The sequence below is a fragment of the Chiloscyllium punctatum genome, chromosome 4 (assembly GCF_047496795.1).
Source record: "Chiloscyllium punctatum isolate Juve2018m chromosome 4, sChiPun1.3, whole genome shotgun sequence".
NCBI classification, from domain to species: domain Eukaryota; kingdom Metazoa; phylum Chordata; class Chondrichthyes; order Orectolobiformes; family Hemiscylliidae; genus Chiloscyllium; species Chiloscyllium punctatum.
The window spans coordinates 22,898,430-22,918,540 of NC_092742.1; the positions used below are offsets into that span (position 1 = coordinate 22,898,430).

At 39.1% G+C, this 20,111-nt stretch overlaps 1 protein-coding gene across 1 annotated transcript in view; it reads right to left on the reverse strand.

Annotated features, from left to right (window-relative positions):
- Positions 1-3,963: 3,963 nt before the first annotated feature.
- The window catches only part of trip11 (thyroid hormone receptor interactor 11), a 98,997-nt gene continuing 82,849 nt past the window's right edge, over positions 3,964-20,111 (reverse strand). The window contains exons 17-21 of the mRNA XM_072568245.1: positions 16,378-16,459; positions 13,186-13,300; positions 12,074-12,202; positions 8,647-8,794; positions 3,964-7,793 (exon numbers count right to left, since the gene is read on the reverse strand). Of these exons, the coding sequence (XP_072424346.1) occupies positions 7,576-7,793; positions 8,647-8,794; positions 12,074-12,202; positions 13,186-13,300; positions 16,378-16,459 (692 nt within the window). The 3' untranslated portion in view covers positions 3,964-7,575. The remainder of the gene's footprint in view (positions 7,794-8,646; positions 8,795-12,073; positions 12,203-13,185; positions 13,301-16,377; positions 16,460-20,111) is intronic.

The window sequence follows — 20,111 nt, forward strand, 5'->3', positions numbered from 1 at the left end:
GGATGCATGTCATCAAAAGTGGCACGGCAGGTTGAAAGAGCAGTCAATGAAGCATACAGTACCTTAGGCTTCATTAGTAGGGATGTTGAGTACAGAACAAGCAGGCTCTGCTGAACTTGGCTTAGGCACTAGTTTAACCTCAGCGGGAGTTTGCATCCATTTCTGGTTGTTACACTTCAGTGTGAATGCATTTGAGACAGTGAAGAAGTTGCTTCCAAGAAAAATTCCGGGGATGAGGAATTTCAGTTAAGATGATACAATGGAGAAGTTGGGTTTGTCTACTTTGGAGAAGGGAAGGAAGAGAGGAGATCTGACAGAGGTATTAAATATTAAAACATCCAGACAAAGAAAACAGGGAGAAAATGCTCCCATTCATGAAAGGATAAGCAGCGGGCGGGCACAGAGTTAATTAGTTTAAAATACCAAAATAAAGAAAATTGTTTACATAGAATGAGTGATTAGGATCTAGGATGCACTGTCTGAACATATGATGAAGGCAGGTTCAATCAAGGCATTCAAAGGGGAATTAGATTGTTTCTGGAAAAGGAACCATACATGAAGATATTGGGAGAAGGCAGGAGGATGGCGCCAAGTGAGGTACTCAATTTATGAGCTACCTCAAGACACACTAGGTCAAAATGACCCCTTCTGTGTTGCAACTATTCAGTGACTGGGAAAACCACTGATCCATTGCTATGATGATACAGCATAGTGCTCCTAACAATTGAGATTTATGATTAAAGTACATGTTGGAATTTTGCCTTGTGTACTATCCCTAGTTTTCTTCCCTTTTAAAGGCAAAATACAGAAAGTTTAACCTCTGTAGCACATTTATTGATATTTTTCATGCCAGTTAATCAATTATGCCTTTGTTTTCAAACCAACTCTTTTGTGCTATATCATCTAAATTACAGAAACTGAACATAAACTCCAAACGCCTGCCAAACTGAAGACCTCCACACTGGATTCAATCAAACAGCCTTGAGACCTGATCATTTCTCAACTTCCAGCCACTTGCGCAGGCCCTATTTTAATCACTCCATCACATCTTCAGCTAGTTAGAGTTGAAGCTCTGGAATTCCCTCTCAGCCACTGCACTTCAAAATGCTCTTTAGAACCAACTCTGACCAAGGATTAAGTCACTTAGCCTAACACTGCGCTATGTGTCTTGATTTGAGTTGCAATGATAAGGCTCCTATGAAGCACATTAAGTTCCTATACCTAAAAAAAAGCTACATAAATGCAAGTTGCCACTGAGAAGTGTTTTATCTTCCCCTACAGTCAGTCATTTTATGAATTTTATCATATGACAATCATTAATTTGACTTTCAGCTTACAAATAAAAATTATAGTATTGGTTCAGGATATGCTCCAGTAAATGCAATACTGAATAAGCAACATTGGATACATTTTTTCACAGTTTTAATACTAGCTAGTTTGATACATATTCTTTCCATCTGGGTAGGGGCATCGCATGGTTATATACCTGACATCATGAAGAAAAAACAGATTTGAAACAGAAAGATTAACTGGAATGAACAGGTCAAATATTTTTCAGTTATTTTAAAACAAAAACAAAATTGTAACATTTAAATTGTAAATTTAACTCCACTGTGGAAATTTCAAACAATTTTAAAAATAGTTGTACCGTAATTTCCTTTGCATACATGAAACAAAACAATGGACTTTTCTAATTCAGTTGTTACGTAAAATTGTCCGAATAAAGGAGAGTAGCTTACTCCTACGCCAATGTACTATAAATATGCTCACAAAGAAACTGAAGTAGTACAAAAGTGAAATCTATTTTTTTTTTTACAGGGAAACCAAATTCGAGAGAAAACAAAGGTACACAGAGGTGTAAAGAAGAAATAAAGTAGTTTTGTGGAACATTTCGATTCCTGCAAAATTAATCAAAAGAATAAAACGCACAAAAATTTCCACTCTGTGAGTCACTCTTCCTTCTCTAGTCTTTAAGGCAGCATATCAACCTTGAGCAAAGTTTGTGCCTTTCCAATGTCTCATCTAAATGGGCATTCATCCTATGCCAGAACTGCTGTCGCAATGTCAGTAAATGGATGGATCATGCGGGGATGGAAAAGGATTCCAAGCCAAACTCAGTCATGACATGATCCCACCAATATCTGCATATATACACTTTCACTCAGATAGATGCTGAGACCAACTGGAGCTACCAATGCCAAATCAAACGTGGGGCCTTTCAGATCAGCACAGTGTAGCACCATGTTATTTAATGTAGTTATCTACTGATCCATTATAAAAGCTCTAGGTGGGCACTTTGCAGGAATTTATCTGCATTTTATAAACCTCGGACTAGAACTACATCAGAAAACCAACTATAGTTCCTCACATTAATAAGTAAAGACTTTTACAATTTAATTAAATGCATGGTTAAAATGACTAAAATAACCTTATTTCTATTACCAAGAATTACTTGGAAGCCTGAACAACAGCACAGGATTCAAAAGTGTGTCAATACTCAATTCAAGCAAAAATATCCAAGCATATTATTCGAATATTGGCTCAGCTCCACTCACTTCATTGTATTGTCCACAGTATTCAGTTACACAGCACTAAAGTTGTCTGAATTTAGTCTAAATAATACTCTTTCAGCAAAGCATCCTGTACCTCACTACAGCAAGTTCTTCCATCTCTCTAAACCTCCCAGTTATGCTTGCTCGTCTTCAAGAATTAAGTTAGTTCCACGACGCACGCCTTGCAATTGAAGATTCTCAACAGGGTCCTTTTGGCCCCAGGCTGCCTCATCAAATTCAAAGCAAGAGCATCTCCAATGTGGCCTAAATGTAAAGTGAGCATGGGCACGCTTACTCATTGTCTTTGGTCCTGCCACAGACTGCGGGCATACTGGAGCACTGGGCTAGGCGAAATAGAGAAAGCCTTGGGGATGGAGGTGGAGATGGACCCAGTATCTAACTTCACAGCTTTGTTAATTCACGTTCATTAGATGCGCGCATGCGCACGCGCGCACACACACACACACACACACACACACACACACACACACACAAAGGCATTTCAGTATCCTCACTTTCTGTGCAAGAAAGTACATTCTATTAGAGTAGGTGTCAGAAAATTCCCCGGGGTTGGTGGGCTGGCATAAGCTAGTCATGGAGCACAACCCCTTGGACTTTCTTACTAGTATGGTGCACCATAAAACTGAGAATTTCTATAAGACATGGTGGCCCTTTTTGGACTACCTGGGTACAGATGTGTCCGCCATACTAATAACAGCCTTTACATAGTTATGGCAAATCTATGTAATGAATCTGGTATCCAGAAAGGAGGAACTACAAACATATGAATATGTATAAACTTATGCATGTGATGATTGAGGTGTATTGCTTTGTTTCGCTGAGCTGTGCTATTGTTATTGTTATTATTAAGATTTTCCTTTTTTAGCTTTGTTAATTGTTATTATTTATGTAATTGGTGAGTTCATTTCTTAACATTGGTTTGGATTGTTTGGTTTCATATTTGCTGTAATATCCAAAAGAAAATAATTCCTTTTTCTAATAAAAATACATTTTAAAAAATCAAGTTAGTACTAAATGATTGCTATTAAATTAGAGCCATGTTTAAGTAGGAAAGCATGCATATGATATTAAATTTACTCAGTCAATAGTGAAGTCACTGAAACTTCACAAGTTAGCACAGGTTTCCAATGTAGGTCCAATTGTAAAATGATAATAATCTTTGTGTCATACGTATTCTGGACAAGAAATTCTTCTTCTAAATTTTCCAGCCTTCGATCAACATTAATGTACTCTCCACCTTTCTACAGATTTAAATGCCAGCCATCAAGAGGAGACCTGATGCTTTCCAGTGGGGAAGGTGGAGAGAAAACAATGGTGCTCAACTGGTGGTCTCAAAGAGAAGCTAAAAGAACGTTAGATGGAAGAGAAGAAAAAAAAGTGGTGGTGAGTCTTCTGAGATTAAAATTAAGTTTTATTTTTGACACAGCTTCAATATAAATATTCTACGGTTGAAAACAGACAACAGTGTTTCAATGCCCAGCACTGTATCTTCAACAAGAATACAGCACAATTTCTCCATAGATTTTGGGGTTCTTGGATGTGTCACTTGGCTTAGTGCTTAGCCCATAAACTTGAATTATGTGATCTATATAAAAGTGAAACAATAGGTATGGTACATCCAATGCCCTCAGAGAAATGATGCAGGACCTTTCATGGTTTTCAGACATCTCACGTGCTTTAAAGCCAATGAGGTGCTCTGTTGTAGGAAAATTCAGTGGCAAGTTTTGTGCACAACAGGGTACCAAAAACGACAACTAGGTAAAGGATTTGGTGAACAGTTATATTAAATTACAGTGAACAGGTAATAAATACTGGCCAGAAAAACACAGTGGGATTTGTTATCTGAGACAACAAAAACTTAACAACTCACCTGAAAGACTATCGCCAACAGTATTGCATTCCTCCAGGAATACAATGAATAGATGGTTGGGAATATGTGCTCCTAAATCACAGTAGAGTTTAAATCTTCAAACTGTTAACCAAGGGTCAGTTTTTCTATCTGAGTTATAAATTTCATTCTAGATATTGGAGCACAAAAGTCTGGGCAGACAATGCAGTGCAATAGTAAGGAGTGCTGCACTGTCAGAACTGTCATGTTCCAGATGAAACATCAAACCAAGGCCCAGTCTGTTTAAGGATAAAAGAGCCCATGACACTATTTCAAACAAAAGGAAGGTATCCGTCTGTCCTGACTGACATATCTTTCAAATCACCATCGCACCAAATAACAGTTTATCTTACCTTTATCACGTCTTTTAGTAGGAACTTGCTGGCTGCTGTGTTTTGTGCAGCTCAAAAGTACTCATTGACCGCAAGATGCTATGGAGCTTTTGACATCACAACACTATATGCACAGACCCAAAACATAATTCTGACTATGCATCATGAAACAAATAGGTTAGCCTCTCATCATTCTTCTGGGTATCTTGATGCTCAGACCTATTGCATTACATTCCTGAAACAATAGCTTTAAATAATTTCAATCAACATGTTCTGACATGTTATTGCAAACCTGTGAAGCAGGTGAGACTGGAGTGACAGGTGAGACAGATTTGATTAAATTTCCATTCTGCAAATCCAAAAGGATTCTAACCCCACATGAAACCTGTGGGCTGCACTGAGCGAGCTTCAGTGCAGATGGCCTGTAACCAGACTGCAACAGTCTCCATATTCACATACAATAAACAAAACAAATCTACGACTTCGCCGCTTAGCACAAAGACAGCAGAACCTACAAGTTTCCCTCCAAGTCACATACCACCCTGACTTGAAAATAACTCAATGTTCCTTCATCACCATTGGGTCAATGCTCAGGATTCACTTCCTTACAGTATGTACCAAACCACCATGGACTGTCGCAGTTTTAAGAAAGCAGCAACACACACCCCTCGAATGAACAAGAAAAGAGACATGATCAAGACAACAGAAAACCTTCCAAAGCAATGGTATGATATCCAGAAAATAAGTCCACACTTTCAGGAAAGATGGAGGAAGATAAATTTAAAACCTCGAGAAGGAAAATATAATTAGCTTGCATTATATGAGTTAAAAATGAGTTTTGGAGAAAGGGTTTGTAAATGGCTACTCCAACTATACTACAATGATCTTCAGTCTTGATTGAAAGCCCAAGGAATTTGGCAATGCAGACTACATCTTTGATTAAAAGGGGGACTACATGTCCATTCTCAAATCAGAGTCTCTTTTAAAGCTACTCAACAAAACAGAAAAAATACCCAATCCCAACCTCGAGGATTAATTTCTTAGGTTATGATAATATTTTCCATTTTAACACATACACAGAAATTCCCGAATCATTTTAATGATGAACCTGAATATTTTTAACAAAATTAGAGTTTACTATAATATATCCAAGAGATGTCACTCTTCAAGTTAACTACAATATTTCACACCAAATATCAATACATTAAATCAACTCTGGATAATTTAGAGCTCAAATGGTTATTATAAATCTGTAGACATTTGTAAGATGGAACATGAGCTGTGGAAACAGCAAACAATTTATACAAAGAGTTCTGTTGTAAGCTGGTGATCGCTGTCTCTCTCACTGATACAGTGAGGTGCAATCTAGAATAATGTACAACAGAAAGGACTGAAGTGACTCCATAGTCTCAGGTCCAGAATCATACAAAATACTCCAACAGAATCATAACATAAGATTAATAGATCATCAGACCAACATCATCTGCAAAACCAAAAAGTACAGATCTCTTGGCACTAACCAGCATCAAACACATTTATAGATTATTCTCTGCAGGCATGATTGAAAAGGATTTCTACCCTTTACCACGCAGTTGAAATAAGCACCGAAGTTATTTACTCCAATTTCAGTGCTCAATGAAATCCTTTGTATATCTGGGATCCAACTGAAAGTCTGTTGTGCTTATGAACATCAGGCCTTTTTGAAATATTCAAAACATACCCATTCAGCAAACCAAAACAAAAACCTATCGGGGCACCTGGAGGGCTAAGATGGCTCCATTGGTCAGTGAGTGAATACATTTCAGGCTACCTGCAGCCAGGTTGCTGATGGTTTAAATTAAAACAAAAAAATTCCAAAGACTTACGAGGCTTTTGTTTTTAGAATTGGAAACTTCTAAAGATTTCCAATGGAATTCGCCCATTCAAAATAGCAAAACATCCTCTATTAAACCAATACTTTTAATTTATATTTAGATTCACAATTGCTTAGCAGACTAATAGACAATTTTTGTTTAAATTAAGGAGCCTTCACCACCAAATCTCTTGAACCTCCTGGATAGGTGAGGGTGGGGAGGTGGAGGTTACCAATTCATTATTTTCATCAAAGAAAATGAAAAAAAATCAAAGTAAAGCTTGTCCACCACTGGTATCACCTTGGTTAAATGCAGCAACACAGAGTAAAGTAAACCCATTTACTACCATGGCAGGTATCGCATACAACAGTATAATAAGTTACAAGAGGCAGTCCAGTTATAGTAGGTTTCAAGTATGCAACACTGCAATTGTATTTCTTTGGAACTCTACTGACGAGGTTTTATTTTTTCTCAAGAGGGGATGGAAATGGAAATCCATTACTGCATACAGATTCCAACCAGGTAAATGCCATTAGGATTTTGGAAGGATACTGAATCCCAGCAGCATCTGTAAATTTTTTTTGAACAGTAATTATCCAACACCACAGGTCTCAGTTAAGTGCCAGATATCAGTATTTGCAGTCAGTAATAATGATCACCTTGTGTTTTTAGTACAAGTATTCATAGCTAGGCTTTTAGAGAGGCAGAAAGTGTTCTACATCTTGGGCAAACCTTCTCTAGTTGGACAGTGGGCTGGCATCCTTGCAATCTTCATTGACTTAGCATTTCTAACTAAAGAAGAGTATTTGAAAAGATGTAAATAACACTTGGGAGACTTTGTGCACACTGAAGAAGGTCCCTCTGTGCAACAAGAGTCTATAGTGTCATTTCACTTTAAAGTGCTGCAGTAGTTCGCTCCAGTTTTTTCACTATTTGAGGAGATCTTTAAGTACAGCTCCGGCACTAGAATCTGGAGACACTGGTAGAGGTGTGAAGGTAGGAAGAGCATTGGAGATTGGTTTCATGAGGAGATGAGAGGCCCCAACGCCACTAGAGGCTGTTGATGTGATGAGAGGGATGGCAGCAGATCGTGGTGCCAAGAAAGGATTCGAGTCAGATTTTTTTACCAAACCCTCTCCTAAAGTACCTGCAAATAAAATGCAACAGCATTATTCAGGGTGATAATTGCATCATCAATGAAAGCAGATAACAAACGCACATCTAGCTGGTGCTCAATAATTAGGACTTCAATAATAAGAACATTCTTCTTGGAAGTGACTTTTGCAAATACTAAAGTATCCACATATTACCACTGAACTCTCGAGCTTCAAAAATAAAAATACTTGCAAGTCAGACAGTAAAACAAAACTGATGGCACCCAGTAGTAGAAAAGTTCATATGTAGAAGATTTGGGATTGTTTTGAAATTCCCTGCTTGGAGTGAAACTCTTAGACAAATATCAGCTGTTTATCAGTTGACATCATCCAAACACACAATAAAATAAAAGCTCAATTCACTTTCCAAATTGTAGAGGATACAATATCAATGTATGTTGCTTAGAATTACACAAAAAAAAGTCATCTTCTTATAACAGACAGGAGGTTGGCTAGCTCAGTTAGCTGGACAGCTGTTGTCAATAGCGTGGGTTCAATTCCTGCACTGACTGTGGTTACCATGAAGGACTCTCTTCCTCAAGTTCTCCTGTCACCTGAGCTATGACAACCCTCAGATCAAAACACATTAATGAATGGGCAGCTGGGACAGGGAGGCGAAAAAAGCATATCAAAATCATTCATAATATTCCTAGTCTAGCCAAAGTTCCTTATAGGGTTAATGGAAAAACAGAAAAATTCTCTTTGCAGTGAATACTGGTGCTTTTTATTTTGATTTAACAGCCTTATTAATCCATATGGCACCTCTCAAGTTATTTATCAATCTATGCCAGTCTTTTACCAATAACTGCAGAAAAAATACAGTACTTAACATTATAAAGTCTATACCTGCAGTATGGCCAGAATAGCTGCTGGATGGCTGGCTGCTTCCAGACGTGGCTCCAACTGGATGCACATTGTAAACTGGAAGTTTTAGTGGTGGGAGGGAAGGTCGAGATTCAACTTCCAGGAACTTCACAAACATTTGTGAGAAAGACTGCAGGAGAAAATGCAGTGATAGCTTATATGATAGTGCTTCAACAATATAAATTCCACAAATAAAGAACACCACCCCCTGATCTGAACAAACTCATTTTTTGTTGTGGTTCTGTTTGCCGAGCTGGGAATTTGTGTTGCAGACATTTTGTCCCGGTCTGGGTGACATCCTCAGTGCTTGGGAGCCTCCTGTGAAGCACTTCTGTGATCTTTCCTCCGGCCACTATAAATGCCGGAGGAAAGATCACAGAAGTGCTTCACAGGAGGCTCCCAAGCACTGAGGATGTCACCTAGACAGGGGACGAAACGTCTGCAACACAAATTCCCAGCTCAGCGAACAGAACCACAACAACGAGCACCCGAACTACAAATCTTCTCACAAACTTTAAACTCATTTTTTTTTAAACCTGTTTGCACATCTGAATATGTACTTTGATTCAGAACAGAGGATCATGCTTCAGAATCACGAATATCAGCAGGAGGCGACTTGATGCACCATGTTAATGCAATAGGTCCATATAACATTTACCAACGGTATTCCCATTTTTCTCTGTCCCTGTATTGCTCAAGATTTCTTCATATATTAATTTAGTCACTTCCTAAACTTCAAGATTGAATTAGGTACCTAAACAGCAACAAGAGGATGAATTATAATTGTATTATACTGATGGTAAAGAATCTCGGGGATATAATGATGCTTAGAAACACTAAGTTCTACCATTTTAGCTTTGGCAAGCATTTTACTTTTGCCTTACTTCCTCAAATTTCTATCCAATATCCATATCTTTCTCTTCTTTAAAAACTATCAAAATTAATTGTTTTGACCAGACTGTTCATCAGTCATGGGTCATGGTTAACTTCACCATATCAGGTATGTTCGACATTGGGAAATAAAGAAGGTTCACTGCAATGAAGTTTTAACTGAATTTTGCGCTGAAGTATCTGAAGTTGCACTTAAACCTACAAGTTTCAAACTTAGAGGCAAGAGTGGCACTGGGTTGGCTTGATACTTGATATTTAGAGCAATCAGAAAATAATGCATTGCACAAACATGTTACAATTTTTGAATTGTTCCCTTGCATCAACTGACTGATGTATTTTGACAAATACTATACGAAACTAACAAACTTAAAAGACCCAGTACAACTCACGGACAAAACCAACGTCATCTACAAAATTCCATGCAAGGACTGCCACAAACACTACATAGGACAAACAGGAAGAAAGTTAGCTACCAGGATACACAAACACCAGCTAGCCACAAAAAGACACGACCCTCTCTCCCTCGTAGCCCTACACACGGATGAAAAAAACCACCATTTCGACTGGAACAACACATCTATCCTGAGGCTAAGCAAAGGCATGCCAGAGAATTCCTAGAGGCCTGGCACTCCAACCACAATGCCATAAAAACAAGCACATAGATCTAGATGCCATCTATCAACTCCTCAGAAAACGAACAGGAAATGACATCACCACAAACCCCAGGAACCCCATCCAGGACAAACATATAAATAGAAAGCAGGAGACAACAGCTTCACTTCACTTAGCGGTCACCACTGATGATGTTACCTAGCCAGGTAATGAAACGTCTGGATATCAAACCTGCAACTCAGCGTGCAAACCTACACCCTAACTACTATACCGTGAAATCTTACGTCTTCAAACTCTCATACAAAATAAACCTAGGATTCCCAGAACATTTAATGCAAAGAACAATTCTCATGCGAGAAGAAGTACAGAGAGGACTACTCCAAGAGTTCATGTGACCATTAAAAAAATCCCAACCATGCCAGTTTCTTCAAATTTGCTGCATAATTGATGTTCCCCATCACTGGAACCATTGTTGTGAACCTTATCTGAGATTTCCTAAAGTGTGATGCCAGAACTGGACACTTCAGATGGGGCTGATTTAATCTAGAGGATAGATTCGTTGTTAGTCTGTACACGGAGCTGGTTGGTTTGTTAACAGATGTTTCATCCCCTTTCTTGGTGACATCATTAGTGCTGTGTTGCCTCCTGTGAAGCACTGCTGTACTGTTCCACTGTGAATTGACGTAATTCTGTTGAGCTGTTTCCCAGTTGGTCCCGGTTCCAGTCTTTCCACTGCAGCGGTTTGTATGTTGGGTCCAGGTCAACATGTTTGTTCATGGAGTCTGACGTTGCACCATGCTTCCAGGAATTCTCTTGTTGTTCTTTGTTTTGCCTGTCTTAATGTCGTTGTGGTATCCCAGTCAAACTCATGGTTCTTGTTGTCCATGTGTATGGATACCAGGGCAAATTGGTAGCGTTGCTTGGTTGCTAGTTGGTGTTCATGGATGTGGGTTGCTAGTTGACTGCCTGTTTGTCCTACATATTGCTCAGTGCAGTCGCTGCATGGGGTTTTGTTAATTACATTCATTTTGCGTATAGTGGGGATTGGTTCCTTTATTCTGGTGAACGGCTATCTGAGAGTGGCTGCCAGTTTGTGTCCTGTAAAGATCCCTAGTGGTTGGAGCAGTCTGGTTGTCAGTTCCAAAATGTTTGTAATGTATGGGAAAGTGGGCAGTGCGTTGGGGTATGTCTTGTCATCTTGATATTGCGTGTCTGCCAGGCAACTGTGGGCCAAGCTATGAAGCTATCCATTTTTGGCAAAGACTTTGTACCGGTGCTGTTCTTCCTCTCTTTGCAATTCTGGGGTGCCACAGTGTGTTGCTGTTCTCTTGAACAGGGTCCTTATGCAGCTTCTCAAGTGGGCGTTCGGGTGGTTGCAGTTGTAGTTTCGGACAACCAGACTGCCCCGACCACTAGCAGTCTTGACAGCACATAAACTGGCAGCCACTCACCAGAATAAAGGACCCGATACCCCCTATGTGCTGTACAAATGTAATTTACAAAATCACATACAGCTGCACTAAGCACTATGTAGGGCAAACAGGCAGGTAACTAGTGAACCGCATTCCTGGAAACATGGTAATCATCCTCAGACTCCATCAGCAAACACATTGACTTGGACCTAATATACAAACCCCTGCAACGGAAACAGCTGAAACAGAACCACATCAATTCAAATCAGAACAGTACAGCTGCGTTTCACATGGGCAACAGACCACTGATGATGTCACCTAGAAAGGGGACAAAATGTCTGCCAACAAACCTACCAGCTTGGCGAACAAACCAACAACAAATCCAACCAGCTCCCGAGCTACAGGTCTTCACAAAAACTTTAAACCTAGTGGATTCTGTGATTTTCATACTCAAAAACTAAAGATGTAGGAAAGCAAACGAAAAGAGGACTTACATTGTTGAGGTCAGGATTCTGGTTTGGTCTCTGTGGTGTACTTGGGAAACTTTGCGATCCACCACCTCGGTTAACACCAAGCCAACTAGTGACCCATCCAGTAACACCACGATGCTCACTATCCAAGAGCTAGTGAAAACATAGCACAGAAGTTACACTTATAAATATGGAACCAATTCAAATGAACAGAAAATGGAAATACAAAAATATCATTTGGAAATTTTACAAAATTAAGGGCATGGAATAAGTTCTCTATTCTAAATAGCAGGGATTTAACAACATGAGAATAGATTGTAGTTTATGAATTGTTATGCAAAATAGTGAGAATAGAGAAGATTATCACAGTTTAATTTAACAAAGATTTGAAGGATTCATTTGCTAAACACTATAATGATATTTGAACTGTGTATTGGATATGCTTAACATAATTAGAATGATTTTCAAGGTGTAGGAACTTGGATAGTTTGAGAATTCAGTAGTAAATTTGAAATATAGACTGCATGCCTGAGCAGAATTCCTGTCAGAAATAGGCTAGCACCTCAAGAGTACCACTGGTAATTAATAACTGCAAATTGTGAGCAACCTCAACACTTACTGATTAGTAATAAATAGACCAACCTTTTAGAGGCAATGGTCTGAACCAATAACCAGCCAAAGAGGGACAGCAAACCACAGCACCTCTTCAAACTTCAAGACAGGAGTTCAAAGCATCGATTTATTACCGTGCTCAATATACCGAAATTTTACTGGGTAAGCTGAGGAACCGGACTCAAAATTAATCGAGCGGAGTCAAATAGTCAACTCTTTGGGGTACAAAGGAGACGGAAGACAAACAGAAATTGCTGGAAAAACTCAGGTCTGGCAGAACCTGTAGAGAGAAATCAGAGTTAACAATTTCAGGTCTAGTGACCCTTCCTCAGAGCTCGGAAAAAGTTGGTTTTATGCAGGTGATATATGTAGAAGGGGGTAGTTTATAAATCAGAATTTAATAAAATACACAGCAAGATCAGCATCTAATAGGAGACATCTTCTTTAAAGAAAACAAGTTTCTTTGTAATATTCTTGCAATCTGATGAACTGCACTTGAAAAGACAGCGACCATTTCATCCTACCTCTTTAATCTCTTCTTTCTTTAACCCCAAAACATTTCCCAACAGTCTTATTGCTTCATCACGCTTGTTCTTTGGAGTATGGAAGTAACTCACAAATAAGTTTCTCATCAAGACCCTTTAAAATAAACGGGATCTGGTTAGGAACAAGAACGGAAATGACAAATCCATACTTGAATTGGCTGGCATGCCAGACAGCAGGACCTCTAATGTTACTATTTAAAAATACACTTTACAATTGGAAACATATTGCAAACTGGGCTGTTGAATTCAGCTGATAAAAATGTGATCAAGGTTTTGCTTTATGATCCCTGCTTCATTCTCTGTTCAATATTTGCTCCATGATATTTCAACAAATACAGAAGCAATTTTTAACATATATTTTCCTGTTGTGTCTTCAACAGGTTATTGAGGTTATTGCTGACCATTTTAGCATCTCTATAAATTTGTCAGTTGTGCAAGGTTGAATGAAGTTTGTGGTATGATACTGAGATATGGATAAAGATTCTCATATGCAAACTCCAAGCTGTTAAGAATTAGCTGATTGCAAGCAAGTAACAGTACAGTACAAAAACTGGTATAAAAGGTTGGGGTGCAGTGGAAGTCAGGGGTTAAATGAGGTATCAGCTAGAATTTTCACTAATTGCTCACCCACCATGATAAAGTCTTCATGAGTGAATATTGGCTATCAGAACTCAGTTTGAATGCACTGATCTTTAAAAATGAATAGCCATTGACATTATCTGGTTGGGCTCACAAATAGAGACTATATTCTTAAATTGTTCCCCTTTGGTCGACACTCAATATAGGTAAAAACTCTTTCAGCGTCTTCCTGACGAGCCTCCTCAGGATCTTACGGTTTCAATATGATTCTTTTAGACTCCAAATGAATATGACCAGTGTCTATCCTTTCCTAATAAGAAAATGCTCCCCTACCCCTGATATCTGAATAGCTTCTAATGAAATTATGTCCTCTTAAATAAGATGAGGAAAATGATAGAAAGCACAGATGTGACCTGTACAACTGTAGTAAAGCATCCTACTTAGGTATCCATTCCTTTTGCAATATTAAAAAAAAACATTCAATTTGCCTTTCTTACTTGCTGCACATATATACTAAAGTTAGGAGAAAGTGACTACAGGGCTGCAGATTGAGGCTGCAGATGCTGGAGATCAGAGTCGAGAGTGTGGTGCAGGAGAATCGGCATTACAGGCATAAGTCCTTCATCAGGAGTTCAACTTATGCCAGAAACACTGATTCCCCTGCTCCTCAGATGCTGCCTGATCTGCTGTGCTTTTCCAGCATCACACTCTTGACCCATGTATACTAAAGTTGCATGATTCAGGTATCAGGGCACTTTGATCCCTCTGTATCTCAAAATTGTATATCTCTTCAGTTAACTAATATGTTTGCTTGCTATTCTTTCTTCCACATTATACTTCATTTGTTAAATTTGTGTCCACTCACTTACCCTATATCTTCACTTGTTTTCAGATTCCTAGGTCCTCTTCAGGATTTACTTTCCTACTATCCTTGAACAACTTTACATACAACATCTTTATTATGTTATTAATTTACAAATTGTAACTAGTTCAGGTCCCAGCAGTGAGCCCTGTAGTCCTCCTTGTCACATTATCTTGGCAACCCACAAATGACTCACTTATGTTTACTGTGGTTTGGAAACATTAGATAGGGAAAAGTTGTGCTCAGTCATAAAAAGAATGAAACACATGAGAAGACAAAGACTTAGTGATGTGCATAGCGAACACGGATGATGCATAGAACACACTGCCTGGAAGCATGGTCGAGGTAAGTTCCATTGAGGCATTCAAAGTGGCACTGGATGATTATGTGGATAGAAATGTACAAGGACATAGTGAAAAAGCAAGAGACTGGCATGAGATCACAATACTCATTTGAAGAGCAGGTGCGAACATGTCTAAAAGCAAATGTTATATTTCTAAAAGTGAGAGGTGAGAAACAAATATTTGCAAGTTACTCGCATTTCATTTCTCTTCATTTTATTGAGTTTATCAGTCAAATGGTCATTGTCTGCATCATACTAATTCTGTAATACTGCTTCCTGTTATCTCATCAATCCTCTGTCCATGTGAATATTTCTCTCTACATCGACAAGTTTCTCTCGTTTCATTCTCACGTCAGAAATACAAGGAAATCATGCTGGGTTGTGACTGACGTGTGCAGAGGACTACAGTATTCAGATTTCAGTTTTCAGTGATCAAAGAAAGCTTAAATATCAGTGAGGGATATTAATCAAAATGAGAATTTTAAACCAAAACTGAACATACGATTGGCCAATAAATCATAAAATTGCCAAAACAAATTCATAAAGTTATAAAATGTAAAGGTTAGACCTAGAGTAAAACGCATTAGCTAATACTAAGTTGCTACAAATGCTAAATACGTGCAGGAGAGAAATAAAGTTATCATTTCAAATTGATGATCTTTCATCAGAACTGGAAGTCAGAGATGCAGCAGATTCAATTAGAGAAGGAGCTAAAAGCTCACAGGGCAAGTCTGTTATATGATGGAGATCAAGATGGCTCAGTGGTTAGCACTGATGCCTCACAGCACCAGGGTCCCGGGTTTGATTCCCACCTTGGGCAACTGTCTGTGTGGAGTTTGCACATTCTCCCTGTGTCTGCGTGAGTTTCCTCCCACAGTCCAAAGATGTGCAGGTTAGGTGAATTGGCCATGTTAAATTGCCTGTAGTGTTAGGTGTGTTGGTCAGGGGTAAATATAGGGGAATGGCTCTGGGTGGGTTGCTCTTCGGAGGGTCGGTATGGACGTGTTGGGCTGAAGGGTCCGTTTCCACACTGTAGGTAATCTAAAAATTATATTAAGCAACAAAGGAAAAAGCCAAATGGTGATGACAATGGTCAAGATAGAAAAAAGGTAGATATGGAGTATGACAATTGTCCAAATGGGTATTACTGAAAGTCAAACGTTTCCTAATGTTTTGCTTTTGATAATTTGCTCGGCTAAAACTGCCTCTATACCTCAAATTGAATTACCTCAGTCCTGAACAAAACAATGCATCACATAACCCAAAAATCATCCATTGAGATACTTTCTGGCTTGAGTACAGCCACATTAGAGTTGTAAGTAACTATTTTCTGAAGTGAGAACATTTTCATATATTTCCAAAATAAAGAGGAGTATCAGATACTTACTTGTCAATTCTACCTTCACTGTTATTGACTAGGTTCAGCAGTTTTCTCTGTGCATCTTCCAACATATCCTGTTGAGTCACAACTAGTTAAGAAATAAAGATTAATGGTGTGAAGTTCCTTTTTGAGTTGGAAAACAGTCATTTAGCATCAAGAGCAAATGTTATATGTCTAAAAGCAAATGCTATGTATCTAAAAGTGAGAGGTGAGAAACAAATATTTGCAAGTTACTCACATTTCATTTCTCTTCATTTTATTGAGTTTATCAGTCACATGCCAGTGACATTTTCCACCCACAGATTCAAAAGAGAGAATGAGGATTTTACAATAAGCATTGTGAATTCAGATTAGTGTGGAAAAGTTGCTGTTTATTAAAATTATGCTGGTATTCTCCAAGAACTATCCATTCTAACATAATCTCATAAACCTCAGTAATGCATTCCAGAAATTCCCTGGCAACTGACAGGAGGCTAACAAATCTATAAGTTCTGATGTTTTGTTTTCTTCAACTTCCTAATGATTAGAACACTGGAATTAATTTGTATCTTAAAAGAACCAGGAGTGGTTTGCTTAACCTCGCATGTCCCTAATCACTTTGGTTAAATAGCATCGATCGAGTCTTTCAACCAGCCTTGGTGCTTTAATCAACTGTGAAGCTACACTTTTTAGAATCCCAGGAACAAGTCCTGGCATGTTGTCACTTTTAGTCGCTTAGGTTTTATCGATGCTATTTCTCTGCTGATATTAATTACCTGAAGAAACTGAACTGGATCGCAAACATACCATGGCTAAAACAGCAGGTCAGATGCTGCATAATCCTTTTTTAGGTGACTCACGTCCTGACTTCCCAAACCTTGTTCCCCACCAACAGGGCATAAGTCAGGAATATGATTAAATGCTCTTCACTTGCCTAGATGAATACAGTTCTATCAAAATGCCAGAATTTCTACAGTATCCAGGACAAAGATCCTTGCTAGGCAGGCATCCCACACCACTGAAAAAAAAATCCCTCCACCAATGGAGCTAGCAGCAGTGTAAACCTACAGCAACTTGCCGAGGTTCCTTTGAAAGGACCTTCCAAACCCACAATTTTTAACACCTAAAATGACAAAGGCAGCAGATTCATATGAGGAACACAATCTGGAGGTTTACTTCCACACAATGCACCATCCTGACTTGGAACCATATCGTCATTTCTTCACTGTCCCTGGGTCAAAATCCTGAAACACCCTCCCGAAAAGCACTGTGTGTACACCCCCAGAGAGGCTACAGAAATTCAACAGAGAAGGCTTAACATCATTCCCAGGGCAATTGAGGAGGGTGATAAATGCTGGTCCCACCAGTGGTGAAGACTCAGAGTAGAGAAATATACCCCCACAAACTTGATGGCCAGGACGACAAGAAGAATGGGTGTGAAATTTTAGCAGCATTCCTGATCGATAAAATACCGAGAAAAATACAGAAGAGTTCCCACTTGTGCTGAAAATCAAAATGTATGCCAGCCTAAACAGCAAGGAGAAGGGAAAGTTACCATTTTAGTTTTTGGTGCATGTTTGATCTGTTCAAGTTTTCTAGGCTGGTTTAGTTCAATATGAATTAAATCAGACATGCGGCACCATTCTGCGCTCCATATTTAGTTTGGCTCATTCTATTTTCCTCTCCTCTCTAACCCCCGCACCCACCCCCACCTCAGCTTTTTTTTGGCTGGTCGACTGTTTGTGTTTCAATGAATATTTTACCACTGAGTAATCAAAGTCAGATCATAAGCCAAGGGCATATATAAATTATATAGGAAGAAAGAATGAAGTTATGTAGGAAACATCACTGGCAAAGAGTACCTAAAACACATGAAAATCCAATATCACAGATTAAATGGAACTATTTGTATTCAATCATGTTCAATCAAACAAAGAAGTGATCAAATGTAGTTGACCCATTCAATATGAATGCAATCAAAACATTGTTAGTTACAAAAAAAATTAAGAAACAATTTGGACTGTTATTCCCTTGAAATATCTACACAGTGTAACCTAGTTTGAATCACTTCAACTGGGGAATTGCTGAAAATCTGAAGTCAACTTTGCTGGTTCACCTATTTCTCCACATAAAAATGTTTTTATTTCCAAACAAAATAATTAATTCTGGTCAAAATTAGGCGTTTCACATTTCAGGAACAGAAACAAAAAGTTTCTCAAACATGAAAGTATTTCACCGTGTTCTGCTCCACTTCCTTTTGTCATACATTAGTAGTGCCAGTTTACAAAAACAAAAAAAAACATTTAACCATTCGGTTTCTCAAGCCTGCACAGACATTCAATAAGACATGGCTGGTCAGTTTGTGATTCAAGTTCCATATTCAAATTCAATCCCACCCCTCTAAAAAGAAAATCCTGGATTCACTCCCAAACAAGAACTTTTCATTTTTATATTAAAATACTGTGTCCCCAATGCCTTCTCAGGCAGAATTCTAAAGTCTCACAACCCTCAAAAAAACAACTCACTTCTGTCCTTAATTTTAAAACAGTGTCTCCTAGTTCTAGACTCAAAGGGAGTATACAGGTGCAGCAGAAAATCAGGAAGGCTACTCGAATTATTTCAAGGGGACTGGAGTATAAGAGCAGGGACGTTTTCCTACAACTGTACAAGACGTTTCCAAGACCACATCTGGAGAACAGAGTCGTTCTTGCCACTTTATTCAAGGAAAGGTATCATTTCATTGGAGAGAGTTTGGAGGAGGTTCATTAAGATCATCCCTGGAGTGGGGAGATTATTTTGTGAGAGGTGATCTTTACAAAACATAGGATTCTTAAGGGGTTTGACAGAGTAAATGATGAGAGGAGTTAGCCCTCACAGGAGAGCCTAAGACCAGAGGGCATTATCTCAGAACAGGATGCCAATTTAAGACTGAGATGAGGAGGAATTGCTTCTGTGAGGTGAGTCTTTGGAACACTTTGCCACAGCAAGGAATGGAAACAGAGCCCTTAAGCATATTTAAGGCAGAGATAGGCAGACCAGTAGGGGAAAGTGAGGACTGCAGATGCTGGAGTTTAGAGTAGAGAGGGTGGTGCTGGAAAAGCGCAACAGGTCAGGCAGCATCCGAGGAGCAGGTAAGTTGACATTTCGGGTAAAAGCCCTTCATCAGGAATGAGATCAGTAGGGGAAATCAAGGGTTATGAAGAAAGAGCAGGAAAGTGGCCATAAGGAATGACAGCTTAGCCATGATCCTACTGAATGGCAGAGCAAACTAGAGGGCTCAATGGCCCCTGCTTACACCTATTTGTTATGGTCTTACAGACAAAAGAGGATATGGTGTGTGTTTTGGTCTCCTTATTTAAGGATGGCTGTATAGTTGTCGGAGAGAGCTCAGAGGAGATTTCTGACATTGATACATTGCTAACTACCATCTCTAATAAGTGACCATCCCTCAACATTCAATGGTGCTACCATCACTGAAGCCTACCATCAACATCCTGGGGATTGCCATTGACCAGAATCTCAACTGGACTCCCCATATTAATTCAGCAGCTACAGAAGGTGGTGAGAGTCAGAGTATGCAGCAAGCAACTCACCCAATTCCACTAAGCCCATCCATCACCCACAAGGCACAAATCAGGAGTGTGACGGGGGACAGGCTTTGTGTAGCCAAGTGGTGAGCTATTCCCCACTTGCCTGATGAGTGCAACGCCAACATTCAAGCAGCTTGATACCATGTAGGACAAAGCAGCTCACTTGATTGG